The sequence below is a fragment of the Phaethon lepturus genome, unplaced genomic scaffold, assembly GCF_000687285.1.
Source record: "Phaethon lepturus isolate BGI_N335 unplaced genomic scaffold, ASM68728v1 scaffold50763, whole genome shotgun sequence".
NCBI lineage: Eukaryota > Metazoa > Chordata > Aves > Phaethontiformes > Phaethontidae > Phaethon > Phaethon lepturus.
This window is the reverse complement of record NW_010532193.1, coordinates 1-22,474: the sequence shown is the minus strand read 5'-3', so window position 1 is coordinate 22,474 and position 22,474 is coordinate 1. Positions and strand designations below refer to the sequence as shown.

General features: G+C 38.3%; 1 protein-coding gene across 1 annotated transcript in view; it reads left to right on the top strand.

Moving 5' to 3' along the window:
• The window catches only part of LOC104619011 (C-Jun-amino-terminal kinase-interacting protein 4-like), a gene marked incomplete at both ends in the record, with an annotated part of 38,132 nt that extends 15,766 nt beyond the window's left edge, over positions 1 to 22,366 (top strand). The window contains 12 exons of the mRNA XM_010284755.1: positions 4,424 to 4,518; positions 9,240 to 9,393; positions 13,490 to 13,700; positions 14,220 to 14,319; positions 15,430 to 15,551; positions 18,511 to 18,568; positions 19,140 to 19,292; positions 19,377 to 19,428; positions 19,866 to 19,996; positions 21,277 to 21,333; positions 21,468 to 21,479; positions 22,193 to 22,366. Of these exons, the coding sequence (XP_010283057.1) occupies positions 4,424 to 4,518; positions 9,240 to 9,393; positions 13,490 to 13,700; positions 14,220 to 14,319; positions 15,430 to 15,551; positions 18,511 to 18,568; positions 19,140 to 19,292; positions 19,377 to 19,428; positions 19,866 to 19,996; positions 21,277 to 21,333; positions 21,468 to 21,479; positions 22,193 to 22,366 (1,319 nt within the window). The remainder of the gene's footprint in view (positions 1 to 4,423; positions 4,519 to 9,239; positions 9,394 to 13,489; positions 13,701 to 14,219; positions 14,320 to 15,429; positions 15,552 to 18,510; positions 18,569 to 19,139; positions 19,293 to 19,376; positions 19,429 to 19,865; positions 19,997 to 21,276; positions 21,334 to 21,467; positions 21,480 to 22,192) is intronic.
• Positions 22,367 to 22,474: the final 108 nt, after the last annotated feature.

Below are 22,474 nucleotides of genomic sequence, written 5' to 3'. Positions count from 1 at the left end.
TTTCCCTGACACACAGAGTATGGGCTTAGTTTAATGAAGCATAATTGGGCCATGGAAGTTTCTCAGTGTTTTGCGCTGATACGATGTGACAGAACAGTGAGCCTCTCTGGCATTGGGAATGTACTTTGTCAGGTTCATTTGGATAAACAGATATCCCCAGCTAGTCCCTGCACAGGGAGGCAGGAAGAGAAGGCCAAGTGGAGATGTCTGGTTACAGTTGTGGCTAAGCAGGGTACCAGTCGTAGTGTTTTTGTGACTAGCTATCTGTTCTTTCTAAATCCTTGTGCTGAGCATTAACAGCTTGATGTATAAAGCCTAGATTTAACATCTTTATGTTCTATTGTATCTGCAAGCAACGTAATCTTATATGTGGATAAAGATGCATCGAGCTCACCAGGGGGAATGATGCTTTTACTTAGGTGACAAGCTCACCATGAATCCTTAGAGGTAAAAGGTAGTTACATGGAAGTACGTTTAGGTCTTTTGTACTGAATCAAGGAGATTCTGGAAATGTCGGTTACCTTAATAAATCTAGATTATGTGGGACATGGAAAGATCTATATAGACACAGTTGGTCACACATTCCCAAAGGGAGGAATCTGCAGGATGAACAGCGAGGGCTGTGGCCCAGAGCCTGGTCTGACAGCGAAGGAATTACTAAAACCTGTCCTGGAGGAGTTAAAGCATTGACACAAAAAGGAAGGAGTGAAAGAGAAAGGAAGGTATAAGGGGTATGCTCGCAACCTGGTTAAGGAAAAGGTGCAGGTACAGTAACCACAGCATGGCATATACACATTTGTTTGTGACAAAGAAAGGATCAGGCTTGTGTATGTTGGGAGCAGTCATATTTGTAAGGGCAGGAATAGACGCTACTGCCAGGATGTTCATTGTCTTTCACTGAAGGCTGAAGCTCAACATATAGAAAAACCTGTAGCACTTTGTACAGTTACAGAACTTGTCACATGCCGCATGAGGAAACCAATCTGAGTATTTTTTTGAGATGGAAAGACATTGCATTGCTGTCACTTGCATTCACAAGGAATGACTTTCATAATCATCTTGTAATGTCTGTAAAAGCTCATTATAGTCAGTTTTTACACGTTGTGCCCTAAAATGGGCTTGCACATGAATTGTGAGGTGCTGTTAACTACATAAGGTAGTTCTTCCAAGTTCTGAGTTTATCTTTAATCCCCTCAGCTAATGCTAATTGAGCAATGTATTTAATCACAACAGTGCTGAGGTGGTCTGTATTTATGATGTCTTCTTTGACACAATTGATCAGATCCAAAATATTTGTGGACTTCAGGGGCAGCAAGGTGAGCTGTGAGTAGTAAAAGGTTATGGACGATTAAATATTGACTGCAACTTCTATTGAGGAGAAGGTTAGTAGATGTAGTCCTTTATCGTCTGTCCTTTAGACTAAATTCGGTAAGAATTGTGCTGAGTAGAGAGTGATTGAATCCATTTAAGTCTATTTTAAAATTGTCAGCAATATGAACACTTTTTTCTTTGGATAGCTGAGTAATCTCAAAACATAGCAAAACTTTTGATCAGATTTTGAGCACTGAGAATTCTAGTGTGTTAATTTGTTAGGCTTTTTTTATCAGTATGGTACTTCAAGGCTATGCTGAGACCTAGAGTCATTTAGATCGAAAATATCTCTGGAGGTCATCTGCTTCAAGCCCCAGTGGTTTTGGAGGGACTCCTCAAACTTTTATTGTAGTTGAGCAGTTACAGTGAGCTAACTTCACAATAAGCTATGGTATTTAATTTATTTCAACCTTTGATTAACTGATTTCTGGCAGTTGAGAATCTGTGCACCATGACTCTACAGCACCAGCTGTGTAGTTGCCCTGTCCCCTGGGGACAGAGGGAGGGTGAGACACTTTTCTCCTTGTGGACAATTTTTCAGTATTGTCAACTTTTATTCTTGGGATCCTGGATCAAGGCACTGTGTGGACTTTACATGGTGGTAGTACTGTTTTTCTGATTTTTTGCGACACCACAGGCATGTATAGCTTGGATCTGTGGAGGAATTGCCATGTTGCACCGCACATGACGCACACACTTTGTTTTTCATCTTATTTTAGTGTTGCTATAGCTTACGTACTTTATGCTGAAGACCTACAGATTTGCTTGTCTTACCATCAGCATCATTTTCATCTGTGGAATGGTACTAAACTACATAGTCCTTTAAATTGACCCGCCCTCTAGCCTCTGTATGTGGTTAATTAATATGGTGAGACATTTCAGAAAACAAAAGAATAGACTAAGTGGAGGGAAGAAAGTAGGATAAATCATGTACTTTGCAAAATGTGAAAGTTTTACTGACCCTGTTCTCTTTTTTCCCCCCGTGTGTTAGTTGTTCTCTGGAAAGGTACTTGTTACTCAGCTACTGTTTAGTAGCTAAAAAGCACCCCAGGTGTTCTGTTTACAGTTTTACTTTGAGAAGCCAATTGGTGTGCTGCAAATTGCAGGTAGGACAGCTTTTGTTCAGTACTATCTCCCTCGCGTGATGAGGGAATACACTGACAGGATACAGAATGGTCTAATGTGCATTTCACGGTTACCCATTGTGTTTTTCCTGGAATTTCTAAATTAATTTGGATTATAATAAACCTGTGTAAAGCTACGCATAGGAACCATTGGAACATGTAATTTTGGTTGCTTGATGGAGGCAGAAAAGCCAAGAAATGTGGATAGTTAAAGGCAGAGCCTTCAATTCTTTTGATTGCTTCTGTGTATGAGTAAGCATTTAAATTCAGAAAGCAAATTAGATGGTCCTGGTAAAACACTGCATTTGTATCATTTTGCTGGAGAATAAATTTTGTAAGCTTTTGACAACAGTTGAAGTATATTATATAATGTTTCTCTAAAAATAGGCAGATTTTTTTTTTCTGTTCTGAAATATATTAATTAGCTCAGGTGAATGCTGAGAAAACCAGGATCTGTACGTAACCAGTATATACCATATAAGTTACTGATTTATAGAATATCCATCAATCATGATATCTTAAGCCAGTTCACTCTACCAAAAAAATCTTAGGCTAAGAATATATATTCAGATACGGCTAATTCTGGCAAGCAGTGTTTGTGGAGAAGCTGATATTAACTGAAGTTTGTAGCATCCAAAGGTCAAGCTTACCGGCCTTGGCTTGACATCAGCCCTGACTTGAAAGTAACATGTGGGTGGGGGTTTCCAGGTCCTGCTGGACTCAGTCGTACTGTAAGTAACTGCCCCCAAAGTAAAAGGTGATGTAATATTGGTTGTACAAATGCCTGTTGATAACAGTCTTCTAGCAGTGTGCACATACCCTTTCTAGAATAGCAGAAGCAATTAGTTTTACAGAACAGGTATTTTTTTCTAGAAGAAGCCTTTGAGATGTGACCTGAATGTGTCTCAGGAAAAAAGTACACTAAATTCTTCTGCAGTACACCTATGAGTTCGTTCTTTCTTTTATTTTGTTTTGTTCCCAGTGCCTGTTCATCTGTGAACCTGAGTGCAGAAATGCTAAGAATACCAAATGTCATGTAGGCTTCTCTTCAGGCTTTCCTAGTTTTCATTTCAAAGGTGTATGTCCAAACTAACCTTACGGAGTGATACAGTGATACCCGTTACTTCTCCCCATGCACGTCCCGGATCAGTTACATCTGGGTAGCATCATCCTTTGGCCAATTGGAATTGGGGTTCATTAAATACGTCATGACTGCAGGAATCAGCATGTTGGCCTGTGGCTGCCTCTCTTAAAAGAAAGAGAGCGAGCAAGCAAAGCTCTTCTGGAGTGCTAAAAATCCACAGGCACTCAGTCCTTTTTATGAGATGTTAGTCTAGATAATTGAAAACCAAAGCTTTCTGGATTCTCTACAAGTGAAGCTAAATTTATTTGGAAGTAAAAAGAGAAGAGATGCTGACTTCGTATTTCTGTCTATGGAAATCATCTGATTCTTAGTTTGTAGATTCATTATATTTAACATTTGAGGTGCATATTGTCTGACCTCTGCAGTTAGGTTATAGTGAAATGTATCGTGTGTCATATAGTAAATTTTAGTATCTGTTGGACACAGAAGTCTTAAACAGCCTCTGAAATGGATTTGAACATGGCACTTCTGGTCAAAACCCTTTTCTGTAATGTCACATGCACTTTGTACGCCCTTAGGATGTTTCCTGTGTACGAATGCACAAGTAAGTTCCCTGATTTTTTTTTTTTTAATTATTTATTATGGGCTTCTCTTCTGGTTTGTGGTTTTATAGACTGTATAATTTTGCTTCTTTCTTTATCTAATTCTTTAATGTTTCTGAATGCTTTTACTGTTTTTAGCATTACAGGGGAAGATTATACTCTGTTGGCCAAGAATTATGCAGTTGTAGTAAAAGCAAATGGTATTAAATATTTTTTGCTGTTTCTCTTGTCGTTTTAAACAGATGATTCACAATTATATGGAGCACTTGGAAAGAACCAAACTTCATCAGCTAACAGGGGGAGATCAGCTAGAATCCACAGCACACAGTAGAATTAGGTAAGCTATTTATTATGCTCTCACCCTGAACTGAAAGAAAAAAAATCCATTCATTTGTGTTTGCAAGACTTTGTTCTTTAATCCTCCAACAACGGTTTGGCTGAATCGGAAAGATTTGTTGTATGATTGGAATGCGGTAAGAGAACAGTGTAGAAATCGGTAGAAAGAGGCTTTTGCTGTTGTACTGCTAAACGTTGAGATATACTTTGTGCATTAGCCTTAAACAATTTCAGCTTTTTTGAGTGTTTGCATTCGGGTAGGCAGGGAAAATGTCAGCAGCTGTCCCGAAATAACTGATACCTGCCACGGCTTTGTGTACGGGTTGATGAAGGTGCGTATCGTGGTACCCATTAATTCTAAGGGCTTGACGTGAATATATTATGCAGATTTTGAAGCTTTCTAGCCTATGAACTCTGCGTGGAAGGAGGGGAGGATAACTCCAGGGCTGGCTGTGTCTCTGCGTCGCTGCATAGATGCTGCGAGGAGCCCGGCGGCTCCCGGCGCGAGGGGGAGGAGAGCGGTGATGTCATTGCTCTGGAGCTGCTGCAGAAGAGTGGAAAGCTGCTGCTGATGGCATTGTTTTTGTGGCAGCGGCTGAATGACAGACTTTGCCTACAAAGATACACCCTCGGCCCCTGTGTAGCCTTCTTGGTTCCGGCGTTTCACCATGCCAGCACAGCGCCATGAATCCTGGATGCATGCTGCTATTTGTGTTTGGCTTCGTTGGCGGGGCGGTGGTCATTAATTCGGCTATCTTGGTATCTCTCTCTGTTTTGCTGCTCATGCACTTTTCTATTTCTACTGGTGTGCCAGCTCTGACGCAGAACCTACCAAGGATACTCAGGTACTCTGACCTACTGAACCTTGGCTTCATGTGCTCTTTTTTTTCTGCTTTCCCTTTTCCTTTCAAACAGAAAGAGCAAGGGTAAATTACAGATGTAAATTATGTATGGATCTCGAATTCTTTTGTAAACGTAACATTTATGGGGGGGGATGTGGCAATATATTTCTTTATGCACTCAATTTCATTGCCCGTTATTTAAGCAACTACATGGTCAGTTTATGTATTTTTTTAAGAAAGCTATTACATTGGTTTATTGTAACCTGCAAAAAAAGCTGTGATGATAATGTCGTGCATAAAGCTGACATTCAGGGTATTGTCAGGTACTTGGCTGATGTTGTATAGCCGTAAATGTATGCAGTCGGAGGCTTTGTACTGTTAAATTTCACTATTTTTGAATCAAAATAATTATATAAGAACAGTTAATTGGCCTTCTGCTCAAAACAACAGTAATTAGTTGACCAAATTATTTTAAAAATAAATCTGATTATTGGTTGGGGGGGGGTGGAATCTTTCATTATTTAAGCATTAGAGCTCTTAAAGCCTATTCACTATTGTTCAGCCAAATGTTATCCTCTCCTCTTTTTCTGTACTTGCATGGCAAGCTGCCAACTCTGTCTGTCCCCCCTCAAGTTACGTTCCGTTTGTCCTACTTGCCTGGAGCAGTAGCAGAGATGCATTAGAATATTGTGACCAAAAGTAATCTTGACACGTCTTAGTGCTATAACTGCAAATGGAAAACAGTTGAAAAAGTTTTAAAATGTAGCTTTCTGACCCGAAAACTTGACATACTTTAACTGTGGTTGTAAATTGAATAGTAAACTTTATTTAAAGAGGTAAGAATGCTGGAAATAGTGTTCTCTGAAAGAGGCGTGTGACTTTCTCCTTAATACATGGTGCATGTTGACTTTGTACGGTAGGGTGTTTTTAACTTACTTCTCTGAGCACAGAAGGGTTGTTCCAAAGGTTTAAAGCCAATCGATAGGTAAAAGAAATACCAATTGTTAACAGCAATGATGATAAATATATCTGCATGAGTACTTAAATTTATTTTATTGTTTTATATTTAAAGTGTAACTCTCTATAGGCTGATCTAGTTAGTAAGGCTGCCCTTGTTTAAAAGGGAGGGAAAATCAAACCCAAATCAAATAACAAAAAATGCAAAACAAAACAAAAAAAACCCACCAAAAAAAAAAAAACCACAAAAAACAAAGCACAATATTGAACTTCATGTTCAATAACTTTTATTAGACCTTTTATAATTAAGCAATCAGGTGGTTTAAGAAATAGGGTTTTTTGTAATGTGCTCTTGCTTCCCTGGAGTCCATTTAAAGGATTTGAGGGGCTTTGTGAAGCTATGCTTTTTCTTGCCCTTAGTAATTTGTTGGTTTAGGAATTACAGGAATTGGAACTTGGTTCCTTTATCTTTTATTAATTTTGAAAAAGATAAAATATAGGATGACAGAATCTAATTGTGGAAGAGTTCTTTCTATTTTTTTTAACACTAGTCGGATTTCAGAACAGAGCATCTGGTTGCTTATCCTAAGGGTTCCTGTAAATGCTTCAATACATCACTTCAGAATATTAGTTTAGGCTTTTAAAACACGTGCCTGCCTTCTGCTCACTGTCGTATTTTCAGATATTTCTTGGACATTGGAGGAGTAGAAGGGATTCTTTGCTTTCCGGTCAACAACCAGTGAAATAAGTTGAAATTGCTTCAGTCTAATCAGATAATTTCTTTTCATGCAGACATGCATATAATAGCCTTCATTTCCAAAATAAGCCCCCTTTTCAACCTTCCTTTACCCTTTAGTCTTGCAATGCACCCAGACTGTGTTTTAGTGCATCAAAATGGGTTCATAATGAGCTACTCCGCAAAAAGAAAAAGCTGATGTCAGTTGTGAACTTTCTGGTACCCATTTTGTTTAAATTCTCTCTTCCGAAGACTGCAAAGAAGATTAAGCTTTGCGGCATATCCTGTAAGCAAGCCAGCCTGTCTGCTCTGAGCCATTGCTCCGGGAGGCGTTTTCCAAAGCGACGGGCCCCTCACAAGGCATGCTTTCTCACCGGCTTTCTTCTCCGCTGAAGGGCAGCTTTTCTTCCTTTTTTTGTTGCTGTACTACTTAACCAATGAAACGGTTTCAGTCTGTCCTTTAACGTAAGCTCAGATTATGTGGCGTGTCTTTTGTTCCCGCACGCTTTAGAGTTGTGGGAAATCTAAAGAAAAGCAGAACCTGTTACAATAGCGGGAATCGTTGGAATCAAATTCTGTTTAGTTTTGTGGCTATTTTTCGTGGAGACTTTTCAGCACAGTTAGTTTGCAGATGCTGGGACAGTATCTGATGCTTTTTATTTTGTAACCCTGACTGATTTTGCTTTACTAGCTTTGATGCCGACTTTGCTCTGCTAAACTATTTCCAGATTAACAACCGAACTTGGAATAATATTTATGAAAGACCATAATACATGCAATGTGAGAACTAGTCGCAAAGATTTTTGTGACAAGGAACATCTCTTGTACACCTGTACTGGAAAGGTTTATGCCAAATAAATTGCTTGAACGTGAGTTTTCTGGCAATGTAAAATTTACCGAAACAAGTTTACTGCTTAATCGCTAAATCTAATCCCTTCTTGACTACCTCTTCTTCTGCACGTACTAATTCTGCATAGAATTCTGCCTAGGTTGTCTTTAATGTGTGAAAAGCCTTGCAAAAGAAAGTATATATAGTTGTGAATTGACTTTTTCTAGTGCTAAAATACGAGATCTCTCAAATCTTAGTATTTAGTCTGGATTGTCTCTGCAGGGGTACTTGCGGGCGATGCTTTCTCTCAAGAAGCGTAATTTTCTGCCATCACCTGTGCACATTTTTGTCATCTGTCTTTAGTATACTTAAAGTTGTGCTAGTTGATTACAGTCTTTTTTTTTTGTATTTGATTGTTCTGACTGAACAAATACTTCGTTTTATCTCCATTCTGTGCCTGGCTGATACTTTTCCTTTTCAGGGCTGGCTGTAGCATCCTATGAATTGCATTCTGCGCAATGTTTTTGTCTCTTGCTAGCGGGAATAATTAATCTTTTTGTTCCCTGACAGCAAGATTGACTTGGATTTTTTTTTTTTTTCCCCTGAGGGTCAATATACGAAGCTTTGGAATTTGCCATAGGGAAGTGATAAAGGTAGCAGAGATGGTGAGGAGTGGGAATGCAATAATTTGCCTTACTGGCACAAGCTTTTGTGCAGCTTTAGGGCGAAGTAGAGTGTTGAACTGATTTTGGTCAAAACTATGCAATGTTTGGCTGGGCTAGTTTTAACATCGGTAATTCCTGGACCCATTTTTTTTTGAGTTATATAAATCCATGTAATGCCTGTGATCTTCAGAAGAAAAATATCATAAATTTTGCAAGGAGTTAGTCTTTAAGCTGATTGTTTACAACTTTCCCAAATGCTGCAGTTAATGATTTAGCTGTTGGCCGTTTGTAGAAGTTACGTGGTGCTGTATCTTGCAAAAAAAAAAGTGCAATATGGTATTTTTAAGAGTATTTGCTGAAGACTGTAATTTAGTCTAAAATAAGGAACCATTTTCATCTCATACTCCTGTTTGTGCTCCACTTCTGTAAAACTTGTTTACTATAGGTTAGCTTTGGTGCAATCAATAACTGCTGCTTAAAGCCATGGAATAGACTATTTGCAATTAATGTGAAATGAGGAATTATGTGCTGTGATACAAACTGTGTATGCTGCATTGTATATTTAATAGAGAGTAGCGTATGAATGTTTGAACCTATAATTTTACCACTTCCCTGCTGATTTCAGAAGCATCCAGGAAAATATATTGTGTGATGTCTGAAAAGGCTGATGAAACCTGTCTCTCTTTCAAGCAGAAAGGAGCGTCCGATATCACTGGGCATCTTCCCATTACCTCCAGGAGATGCACTACTTACGCCCGAAACGCAGAGAGAAGCGGGGGAAACGCCTGGGTCAGAGCACTGGAAATTCCATGAGCTAAGCCAGCCACGGTCCCACACAAGCCTGAAGGTGAGCGCGCAGCTTGGCTGCCTAGTGTGGTGGGAGGAACTCCCATAAACAGATAAGAGATCCTTGGTGGGGAGAAAAAGTAAATTGAAGGGGAGGAGGGAAACCCTTAAATTGTATTTATGTAAGCCAAGTGTGTTGCTTACTCAAATGAGCTTTGAGGGATCTTATTTATTGGAAGAAAGGAAGTTTGGGTTGCGTTTTCCGAATGAGTGGTAGTACAGGCTAGTTCTCCTCTTACTCACAGGAGTGGGTTCGTTCTTTCTGACTAAGGACCCTTTCCAAAGGTCAGTCACTTGTTCTTTACACACTAGATATGCAACTAGTGTAAACAGGTCTGATGGTTTAATATTGCTTTAGAAGGAATGCTGTGGTTACTACACAGGCAGTACTCTTAACGCAGCCTCTGCCTACTATCAGGCGCGTAGCGTAGGTATACCACAGAGTTGAGAATGACCTAACTTTCCTAAATTAGCCTGTGAGTATGATTTCCCTTACATGTAGCTTGGCTATAATTCCTGCAATTGTTCTGTGTTCCAGCAGTGAGAGGGTGGCATAGAACAAGCTGCAGAAATGGAAAAATGGGGGAGTGGTGTTGGAGTGTGCTGAATCTGGCAGTCGGGACTCTGGTGCACTAACAACACAGTGGGAGGAGGGATCTGCAGGGTGAAGAACTCCAGAATGTGTAAAGCCTCCCTATATCTTTATGTTGATGAGGTTTTTTTGAAGACTATGGATGCACTGTTATTTTGGAAAAGGCATACAGTTGAGGGGAATTTCCTCCGAACTGAACTTAATACCTAGCAGGGGAATATTAAAGTGATAAGAATTAAAAAGCTATCCAGAAATAATTGGAACACAGATTGTTTTGTTTTGTGGGGGTTTTTCTTTTTTTTTTCTTTTTTTCCTAGAGGTCATATGGAGATAATGGGAAGTGCAAGTAATGGTTAATTATAAACATACCAAAGTGACAACAGGAGTTTGGATCTAAAAATTTGTCACTTAAACTCTTGGCTAGGACCATTTTTGGATCGTAAATTTGTCCTATTCCCTTTTTCCTAACCCAATTAACATCAATAATTGGACAGACTTTAGGAGAGCTCTCTGAAATACAACTTAAGTTATGAGTAAGGGTAGTTGGAGATGGGGTATAAAGGGAAGTCTCTGATCCCATCCTGTCCCCTCAGAAAATTATATTCATTACTATACATTGTCAAAATGGGCTTCTTGGTATAGTTCTTCTAAAAATAATGCACTGCTAAAAGAGAATTTACAAAACAGCATGGATTAATTTTTCAAACCTAGTTAGTCAGAACAAGTCCCTTGGGTCTAAAACATCATCTTTGCTTTTTAGCTGTGAATGTAAAGTACTTCTGAAGTGAACCCATTGAATAACGTGATATGTTGAAGTCATAACCAGAATTTGAAACACTCTTCTCTAATACTTTTACTCCTCTAAATACTTCTAACATCAAGTACAAGGCAAAGGCAAGATTCTGCTGCTGTAAGGCATCTGTTTTCCACTCATGCGTGAACATTTCATTAATAGTGTTTTCTTTAAAAGTATCACAAAGAGTAGGTGTCGGGGAGAAACTCAGACAAAAAAGACTGGGTTACCCTATAGCTTGTACAGTACTGACATTGCTGGGTGCCATTGTAAGACAACATACAATTATGTACTATTCATTCTCTTCTGCTTATTTCTGCAAAGCATTGCAGATGAGCTACTGCTTCTTCAGATTCAGTTTTTGAATTTTTAACTAATTTTTCTTTTTTTCAGGAAAAGTCTTTGGGCAGCATTGCCAAAAAAGTCAGATTTGCTAAGTCAACCCAGCATTGACTGTCAAATGCTTAGCTTTGAGATATTTTGATTAATTCATTGTCACTTAATGGAATTGCATTTCATTTTCATTAATTCTAGACCAAACATTCATTATAGTCTAATCGGTATAATTTTCAAGAGTTAGCTAAAAAAATACAGTAGATAATAAAAGTCAGAATTGTAAAATAGATTATTTGGAATTCTCTTAAGGAAAGGATCATTCTCTACTATTTTCTTTTGCACTATCACGCAATTTTTCTTGAGCTTTGTGTGTGAAAGTCGGTGATCGGTCTGTGCTGCATCAGTTAGTGGATGCTTTTAGAATACAAAGATGTAGACGTGTTTGAACAGAGCCAACAGCTCTGTTGTGGTTTTATTCACAGTTTGTGTGAACTCTGGATTCCCTTGGTAAGGGGTACCACTTCCTTCTTTATCTGCTTGCTGAAGTATAAATCATTATCCAGCAGCTGAACTTCACCAGTTCAAAAAGCAGTTGGCTAAATTGTGTAGCTTTTTTTTTAATGGATGTAAAATGTTAATATGTCAGTTTTGTTGCCTTGTATTACTATGGGTAAGTGTATGTGTGTTTTTCCTTTAGTGGTATTTGTTAGTTGACTGTTTCTGAATAATTTTGTCAGAATATCAAATACTAATTATTGGTTTATTTTGGAATTTACTTCCAGTTTTCATTCTGTCTTAGTAATTGATAGGCAGGTCTTGAAAGTGCTGAATTTTGTTTCTAAGGCTTACAAATTCTATGTGGGGATGTCACTATAGCATGCAAGCTTTTCACTTACACTGATACACATAAATGTGTATTTTCCTCCCTGGCCCCACAAATTAAAATCTTATCTTGCCAAGAAGTTCCAAAGTAAAAATTTAGAAATTACAATTCTTACTAATCTTCCACTAGGTACAAATGGGAGAATGCATGTCTATATGCAAGTATCTCCTATTTTTTTTTTTAAGTAACGTTAAAATTCAGTTTCACTTCCCTTTCAAAAAGGGGATGCTAGCAGTACAATGAATTGATGCTTCACAAAATCTAAACTTGCTTCATTGTTGACAAGTTTAGGCTTCCTGAGCCAATAGATATGTCCTCTTTAAATGTCACAGACTTGTCTATGGGCTTTGCATTCACCTCCGATTCCCAAACAAAACCCTAAAAGAACTTTTTATCAAAACGTAACCATTCTGCCTTCATTTTGCCCACACAAGCCTTGGTGCTTCATCTTGAGTTTTGCCAAGGAGATTCCTCTAATGCTGTACACTAGAAAATACTGGCCTAAACAGACCAAATTGTTTTCATATCTGCAGTGAGCTCTTCACTGTTACGTGCTGCTGAAGTCATAGTTACGATGTCGGGATACTGGTATGGCTCTGGTCGTGAATGAGGGGAGCAATGTGAACCAAAGACGACGGGTCCAGAAAAAGGCTATTACTGTTTCCAGGTAGTAGCCTCTAGTTACATCAAACGCAGTCTAGGCTGCCCTCGAACACAGTGCCTGATGCAGCCCTGTCCCAGTAATGACCATCATCTTGATTGCAGCAGCTGAGTTCATAGCCATGCTTGTGGTTCCTGATACAATCTCAATGTAGTGTAAACTGTTGCCAGGAATTGGCTTCTAAGAAGGAGCTATTTACTGATGTTCTGTAGTTGATCTGAAATCTAAGCAGATGAGTAGTCGCTGCGGTTTAGTGTCTCGTTCCCAGTGTTATCCGGGGCTTACAGCGCAGACTGGAAGGCGTGTAAGAACAGTTTGGGTGAAGTGCTTGCAAATACTGTACTTCTAGATCAGTTAAAATCATGTACTGCATCAGTGCTTCAATGTCTACTTTTTAAGAAGGTGTTTTAAGATATCATGCATATTTTGAACAACTAAACATTTTATAACCGGTTTGGGAAGATTCAGCGGTTCATTGTGCAGCTAGAAGGATTATCAGTGTGGGAATGCTGCCTATTGTTAGAAGACTTAGCAGAAAAGCACCCTAAACTTGTGACTATAATAATCAACTGAGATCAAACATTAGTATTAAAAATAAGGGCATGTTTTATGTAGCTATGACCTCCTTAATAGAAGTGAAACCATAGCTGTAATCTAAAGATTAATTTGGTAGTACTGGCTTAAAGTATCCTTTCCATTCCCGCTTATTTGCGTTTGCATATTCTTCAGTAAAACACAGTAATTTTGGTGTTTGTTCTCTAGTTTAGATGCCTAACTCTTCTAATAATACTTTAATTCTTGTTCATTTTTTAACGGTAATGTTCAATGTTAGGATGAGCTCTCTGATGTTAGCCAAGCAGGCTCAAAAGCTACTACTCCAGCATCCACAGCTGCTTCAGATGTGCCTGTACTGCCTGCTGAAACTCCTCAAAAGGAAGATGTTGAAGGACTTGCAAAGGGAACAGACATGCTGAATGAGAAGGTGGACGTAAGCAAGAACATTGAAGTACAGGTAGCACAAGAGACAAGAAATGTGTCTACTGGTGAGCTGCTTTAACTCTTTAGTATATGCTTACTATGGACCTCATATTTAATCCGTTATGAACTTTCTTTAATTGTGCCACAAATGAGAAATGTTTTTTGACTCAATATTTTCAGGAATACAGAATATTGGTTAGAGATATAAGTCGGTTGTTTATAAGTGGCTTTAGTCGTTATTTTTCTAGAATTGGAATTATTTGACACTTCCTTGTAAGCAGCAGAAAAGGTATTCATCTAGACAGGAAAAGTCATGAGATGAGATAGACATCCACTTGGAGAAGTAGAAGTACTGGGGAATAGCTAATCTTGGATGACTTAAGTTAAATTCAGGAGAGAGTTACTTGGAATATTCCAGTGTCTGCACTAGAGTATCAAAATTCATAGGTCTTCTCATTTAATTGCCTTGATAAGTTTTTGAACAGAAGTCTGAGTTGATGATTGATTAAGAACAACTGCATGGAGGTAATGTCATGTGTCACAGTGATTTTGTTTATGGAGATGTACCACTGCCTTTTCCCTAGGTGGAAATGAAAATGAAGAAAAATCTGAAGTTCAGGCAATCATTGAGTCAACTCCAGAGTTGGATATGGATAAAGATCTCAGTGGATATAAGGGTTCCAGGTAAATAGTGTGTTTGATTTGAGTAGGAAGACCGATTTTGAACTTGTGACTTGTTTAGAAATCTCACCAGACTGAGTTCATGCATTATGTGATAAATTTCCTACTTCTGTTACCTTACTTCCCCAAATTCCTCAGGAGGTTTTAAGTACAACAGCACTTCTTCGTTCTGTTGCTACAACTGATGAATGTTCAGGGTACTTCATATTACAACAGACTTAAGAAGGCTTAAATATTCTTTCCATATTTCAAGCAAAGGATCTATACAAGAGGCCTTTTCTCCCTAGGTCTGGGTTTCAAGGTACTAGCATTTTCCAAGCTGGGCCCTTGTGTTTTCACCCATGTCTTTAAAATCTGGACTTATAACCGACGTTGCAAATGTTACAGCATTTATCTATCCGATTCTGATGGGTGGAATCCCAGTGTTGGCAGAATGGTTTTGCCAGAGTCGGCTTCCTTGCAGGTTTTTGCTTGTGGAGGTTAACATTTCTGTCAAAAACTCTAAAGCCCTATATAAAATAAGCAAATGGTGTTTTAGTAGTAGTGGGTGTCCCTGATCTTTTAGGCAAGCCCTGAACAATTTAGGGTCTAGCCACAAGTCCTTCAAATATGTTATGTGTCTGTGTTTCATTCTTGTGATGAGATGGAAAAAACTACCTTAAATAGTGAATGTTAATGGTGTAAGATCTTTCTGTGAAAGGAGCCTTTGTTCTGGCCAGAAGAGTATTTTGATCTCTGACTATTCGGTTCTCTTGCATTCTCGTTATATTAAATGACTTCCAGTTTGGCTGAGCTGTCGTTCTTTAGGCATTTGGGCTGACTAAGTCCCGATAGGGCTGAATCTCTATATGCCAAAACTTGATATGCTTTAATTTATTAAAATGCTGACCAGCTCAATATCAGCGGCTACCTCAAGTTTGGAATCTTGATGCCAAAGTAGTGTTTGAAAATAGAATCTAGGACTCTAAGCCATCTGAAAGATTCTGAGAATCTTACTTCTGGGTTTTTTGGGGGTAACAGAATGAACTACTGGTAAAAACAGAGAAAACTTACTTTGCTGTGGGAATGTTTTCTTTCTGCCTTTTTTATGTCTTGCTTTTATTTTTTGAATAGCACTCCTACCAAAGGCATAGAGAACAAAGCGTTTGACCGTAATACAGAGTCACTCTTTGAAGAGCTGTCATCTGCTGGTTCTGGCCTAATTGGAGATGTGGATGAAGGTGCAGATTTACTGGGTAAGAAAGGTTATTTAAAGATGCCCTTTAGAGGAATTCTCCTTGTTAGTGGAATGCTTAATTATCCTTGCTGGATTTACTGTTAGGATTTCTTTGCATTAAAATCTTTTGAGGATCATCCTAAGGCAGTCATTGGAATGCAAAAAAACAAGAGAAAGTGTTTGTTCTTTCTGTCGATATAATGATATCAGCTTTAATCTTTTGGGGCACTTCTTACACTATTCTCTATTTCAGTTCTCACTATATGTTCTCTGACACAAGGATTTTTATATCGAGCAAGAATTTTTATCTTGAACTAGTTTTAGGTAGCTCAGTTCAGATTGGGCTCAATCTGTAATGGCCGGCTTTATCCCCTCTCTGTGGAATTTAACTTGGAAGAGAGAATTGCAGCAGAATGCAATGGTGGTAATTTGAGAATCAAACCATTAATTGAAAGGGGAGGGGGAACCCACATTTCTCTTCCCCTCCCCTAAGCAGCTTGTTGCTACTAGTGTGCTGAATGAAAAAAAAGTAGGTTTTGGGAATATAAGTTAATCAGGAGCAAAAAGGTTGTTAAAAGAAGGATCTTTCTATAAACAACATGTATTTGTGGCCATATCAGTTCAGGCTTCATTTTGAAATAATGAAAGCTGGTACTATGGAATATATAAAATGCAGATGCAACTCTTGTGCGTTTTAGAAGTGGGTTGTATATAGAAAATCAGCAGTCTGTTTGCTTTTGTCGTCTGACCTGGCAGAAATACAGATTGTTAGCAGTATTAGTTAGAACTGTTGTGTGTGCAATCTGGATTTCTGATTGTTCAGTGTTCCACCAGAAACTTATTTTCCATCAAATAGGTGACATTTCTGCAAAGCATTACTCGCTTGGAGTAATGGGCCTATCTCCAGTCTGAGAGATGGGTTTTCTTTGTTGTCACTCTGCTGCCTTGAATCCTGAGCAGTGGGGACTACCACATCCTCGCTGGAACATACTTCATCCAAAACTCTCGCACTGTGTTGTCACAGGGACAACTAATGGCACATTCTGCATTCACAAAATACAGATACTGGAGAAGAACTATTAACATGTAGCTAAGGGATGGAAGTTGCTGTATGGTAAATTGTTTAAAGAAATCCAATTATTGTCAGGACTTCCTGATAAGAGATGCTTTGTTTTCCATGGACAAAATAATATAGTATAATGTATCAAAAGCTTGTCACGGACTTCATAAACGCTTTCTGTAAAACTAGTGCTAGAAACACCAGTGTGTGCAAAATGAACGCGTTGTGGTAACTGCGTTTGTTATGCAGAATGTGTTGGTCTAAAAGTTTTACTTTATAATCATCATTTCACTTTGAGCACAACCATACTCCAAATTACTCTTTGTTACTTGAAAGCCACATCTGCCTCCAGGATAGTCAGTGTGTTTCAAGCATTTGGATCTGTTCTAAGTAAGCATTAAACCTGAGTTTGGAGTTCTGTAAAAGTAGTTAATTGGGATTCTCTAATCTGTTTTCTCTTGGGCTGCATACCCAGGGGAATATTCTGGTGTGTATGCTTCTTTTTTAAAAAAAATTCTTTGAAATCTGTTGCTTCTACAGTTAGGCGTTCTTGGCTGCTGCTCTCATAAAATACATTCTCTGCATTTTTTCCCTGCTTGGTAACTTTTTTTTTGCCTTTGCACTCTTGGCTTCCTAGTTTTTGTTCTTGCATTATAAAGGATCCTGAAACCTGTTAGAAGTGATCCTAGGTACTTTTTTCTGTGAATACTGAAAACATTTAAAAAGCAATAGCCATTTGCATAAAAAAAACTCTCGATGACTGTAGTGTAGGGGATTTCTACAGATGTTGATGCAGTAACAATAGCTTATCAAAGTTCCTTCACTATTAAATGTCATTTACCAAAACCGAGAAATTCCAAAAGAGGGAACTTTGTCTTGCATGTCTATTTATAGGTACTGTTTTTTTAATTGTTATCCAAACATCTTTTAAGTCTTCTGTTACCAGAGTTGCTTAGAAGATTGTGTTCATAGAGTATTTTAAAAGGCCTCCATGCAGGTTGCTTGCATGCCTACAGTAGAACAGAATAATAGGGTGAGAAATTAATTTCCAGAAACTTAAATAATATTGAAGTAGCTACATGAAAAGTGGAGTTCACTTTTTTCATAGTGGCATATTCATTTGAAACTTTTACTGAATGACTCGGCATTTCTTCCAAGTACTGTGCTTCTGAAATATTTCACAGAAATTAATATAGACTTTTACTAAGTTACGGATTTTTATAAGAGGTCTGACCAATAGAAATGGTTGTGACAAGTTTAACACCTGTCTTTCGTATAAATCCTGCTTGTAACCACATCACATTCCATTTCAAATTTTTGGTGGTGGCTTTGTTTTAATTCACTGTTTATTTCGTAAGTCTAAATATTTTATTGCCCTTCACTCATACTGCACCTTACATGAAATGTTTTCTTGTTCTTGTTTTTGCTTTACATGGAATGCATGGGCTTTAAAGACCATAATTTCTTTGGTAAGGTATCATTTGCTCTGGGGAGATCTGCAGGGCTTTTGCAATCTGAGCTTTATAATTCAGCATGTCTTGTATGTGTAACTGATACACTTTTGTATCTAACACGGTATAAAAGACAGTCAAGCATTTTAAACTTTTTATGGACTAATACTTTCCCAGGGATGCCATGTTTGGCTCTTGACTTAGTAGTAATGTAACCTCTTGAAAATGTACAGACTAGCCTGTGGTTAGTCAGGATTGCCTTTAGGCATTAACTGAAGGCAGACTGGGAAGAAGGTGGAGGGGAAAGCTAATTGTAGAAGGTAGGTCCTGAAACTTCAGACAGCTCAGTTTTTCTAACAAGTTTGTCATACTTACAACTCAACTGTTCTTAGACAATGGCAAAACGTAGGTTTTGTAAAAACATCCATTTTATCTGCTAATTTCATGTGTTTGTTTCCTTTGGAAAGGAATGGGTCGTGAGGTTGAAAACCTTATTTTGGAAAATACTCAGCTGTTGGAGACAAAGTAAGTGAGAATGTGTATGTAAAAAATACTGACCTTCTCTGTTGTTTTGTTATATCTTCTCTATCTTAATACACAGAAAGTTGAAATTATACAAATGTGCTTCCAGTTCTAAGAGTAGTAGTGGTATAAGTATTTTGAATTTGCAGGTATATTTGGCTAAATATATAGCTTAGTTGGTATTCTAGAAATTAAGGACCGAAGAAGCAAAAGCTGCTTTTATCCTTGTAAGGCTACAAGCAAAGTGTCCTGATGAGATCAACTCCCTGCCTTTTCTCTTAGAAACACAGCTGTAACTGCAGAAGCTGATCCATAGGAGCACTGCTGAGGAATTCAACCTCTAAGCAAACTGCTCTGATTTATCTGTACTTTTTTCTAATACAGACGTGTGAATGTCTTTGAGCATTTGAGATTCGGGGTGAGAGGGCTGACCTGTTTTAGAAAGCTGTGTCTTTTTACAGCAGCTCTGTGTAAGAAATTTGTAGGTTTTCAGATTTAAGAATAAAATCGGGCTGAAGCTAAACTATGAGACCCTAGTCACCCTTATAATGGTGTATTTTAAATGTTTCTGTAGAAATGCACTGAATGTAGTGAAGAATGATTTGATAGCAAAGGTGGATGAATTGACCTGTGAGAAGGATGTACTACAAGGTGAATTAGAGGCTGTAAAACAAGCAAAACAAAAGCTTGAAGAGAAGAATAAGGAACTGGAAGAAGAGCTAAAAAAGTAAGTTTAATTCCATGGTTGTGACGAAGAAAGAAAAAACCCCGCTGTGGTATCTAATGCAGCTATTTTTTATTTTGTATTTAGGGCTCGTGCAGAAGCAGAGGAAGCAAGACAGAAAGCTAAAGAGGATGATGATGTAGGTCTATGTGTGTATGTGTATTTTTGTATGTATAATTCACAATGGGACTTTAGAAATTCACATGGGTTTAGTGAGTGCTACTAAACTTTACTGTTTAATAAGTGATGGTAAACTTCCTCCATGTTTCAGAAAAAAAAAATCTAAAGAGCACAAGTAAACTTAAACTGACCATGTTTAGTTTTTTCTTTCCTCTCTGCCCATTATTCTATGTCACGTTCTTTTTGAAGAACTGGGAGGGTTTTATTCAGATTACACTACATACAAAGGATGGGAGGAGAGGAGGGTAGAATTGAGTTAGTTTTTACAAAGACCCAAACAATTTGGAATCCAGAACTGTGCCCTAAACTGACTCTTATCAGAAGGCAGAGGCTGACTCTGCAAGGCCCTACTGTGCTCCTTTGTTCATCCCATGTTTGCTTTTTTTGTGTGTTCAGAGTGATGTCCCCACCGCTCAGCGGAAGCGTTTTACTCGTGTTGAAATGGCCCGTGTTCTGATGGAAAGAAATCAGTATAAAGAGAGGCTGATGGAGCTTCAGGAAGCTGTCCGATGGACTGAGATGATAAGGTAAAAGGCTCTTTTAAAATCTTTGATAGAGCTCCTTGGATTTTACAAGCTTTTGATTTTTAGCTGCCGAGTGGTCTGGTCAGTAGGTTATGTTATGAGGCCTTACTTGCCCTTCTGCTTGTCTCCCTACATGCCCATGAATAACTTTGTTTTTAAGTTACGGACATGTACCTTATCTTTTCAAAATGGGTTCTTAGTGAGACCTCGGTGAAGACGTGTACTTCATATGATGTGAAATAAGCATGCCCTGAAGAAAAGTGTGTATCTTGGACCAGTTACAAAACTTGGTAATTGTAAATAGCTTTAATTTGGTGGGCAGAAAAAATTACTCTGTGTGTGTGTGTGCACATACCTTAAAGCAGTGGGCCCAGCTGTCAGCTGAGCTGTCAAAACAGGAACAACATACAGTCTTCAGATTGAGTGTAATCCATTTGTAAGGACTTGGGTCGTTCAGGAAGGACATAATTTTAAAACCCTGCAAGGTTTGCTTAAATGTAAGCAATAAAGGTGGTGATTTGGTCTAATCTGCATCCTGAATATTGCGTTGTTTGGAAGATGTGATTTTTAAAAACAAAAGTCTTCAGCCTTGGACCTCAGCCCAGCTCATTCTTGTCGCACCCCCCTGAGCCATGTCTGTGTCCAGCGGGTAACGGTGTCATTTGGTGCCGCCTGATGGTCAGGTGTAATAGTGGCATTTAATTTTGTCAGTTGTCCTCAATACTCGTGACCCATTTCAACTCTGAGTCTGAGAGAGGAAAAATATGTATCCCCAAGCAGACATGGCTTGCTTTTCTATAGCTATTGTCTCCTGTAGCAATACTCTCCTATCTCTGTTAATGAATCTCTGGCTTCAGGAACAATCACTTTATCATTTATTTACTGATGTGTTGAGGAGTAAGAGGTTTTAAAATAAAAGGCAATGTTTAAAATATCAAAAAACAGGAGGCAAAAGAATTCTAAACCGTTTTCTGCTTTCTACTAGCTGTCTTCGTTGCAAAGTGTTACACAGATCTGTCTCTGCTGTCTGAAAAGCACTCGCCAGTTGTGTTTGTGATGCAAATAAATGTGGATGATCATTACGTAACTTCAGTTCACCTAGTGAGAATTTCAATATTGTGCTCCAATCGGAAAAGAAGTGACAGTGTGAAGAAACAAGCTTTGATACCTTCGATATGTTATCCTGGTTCTTTAAATAAGAGTTACACACTGTTCTGTTCCATTCCTTTTTTTTTTTTTTTAATTAATGCTTACTCAGTAAACTTGGAATTCATTTCTTGTAGAGCATCAAGAGAAAATCCAGCCATGCAAGAAAAGAAGAGATCAAGCATTTGGCAGTTGTAAGTATTGAAACACAACTCGCTGGCAAAAATAAATAAAAGACCCTAATCAATTAGCTGGCATATTTTTGTATGTTAGCTAATTATCTTTTGGCAGACAAAGATGTCTTAACTGTTCTCCTCTTGTTACCTAGCATGCCAGCTCGGTAAGCCTGTTCTTGAAGACAAAATGTATCGTAAGCTGCATCACGTAGTGAATGGCTGTGCACTTTGTGAAGTTAAATGCCAAAGTGCTGTAATTTTTATCTAGCTGAATATGCATCAGGGCTCTTGTTCTGAACATTTTTCTGGGTTCTTTTTTACGACGAAAAGCAGAAACCTGAATAGCTCCTGTAGATTGCATTTATTTCAGCTTCCTTTTCCTTTATGAAGTACTGCTTACTGATTGTTAAATTTTCCTTTCTAACTTCCAGCTTTTAAAATCTAAAATGTTATTCACAACAGGATATTTGCCAAATAATCCTTTGGTGTTGTGGTTTGCTGATAACTGTTTTACCTTTTAGCCTAGAAAATGGTGAGATTTTTGAAGTGCTCTGTGCATGAACTAATACGCTTTACAACACCGTCTTCCAGGTGTGGTGTTAACATCCTAATTTTGTTGGTTCCCTGTAGATCTTCATTCAAGACGAAGATCCCATTAAATTTTATAAACAAATGGGATAATAATTCTTTGAGAATTTTTCTTACTGACATGAGTTTCTGTGCTTTGAGAGTGTTGCTGAGTGTGAGGTGGTTATTGGGCTCCAGTTCCTCAGTCTAACTGGCTTAAGCAGGCTAGCATATGCAGTGTTTTGCCTGCATAGTCAAATTTAGATGTATCTTACAAATCCTATCATCTACCTTTTTTTTCTTGTTCTAGTTTTAGCAGGCTCTTCAGTTCATCTAGCAATACAGCTAAGAAACCAGAACCTCCTGTCAATGTTAAATATAATGCTCCAACCTCACATATTACTCCATCAGTCAAGAAAAGAAGCAGCACCTTATCTCAATTACCGAGTGACAAGTCTAGAGCCTTTGAATTCCTCAGTGAAGAGTAAGACATTTTGGTTTTATAATACTAGATATGCTTTATCAAGTATTTACTCTTTTTTAATCCCCTGAGATAAATAGCATGCAGGACAACCAAAGGATCAGGCCCAGC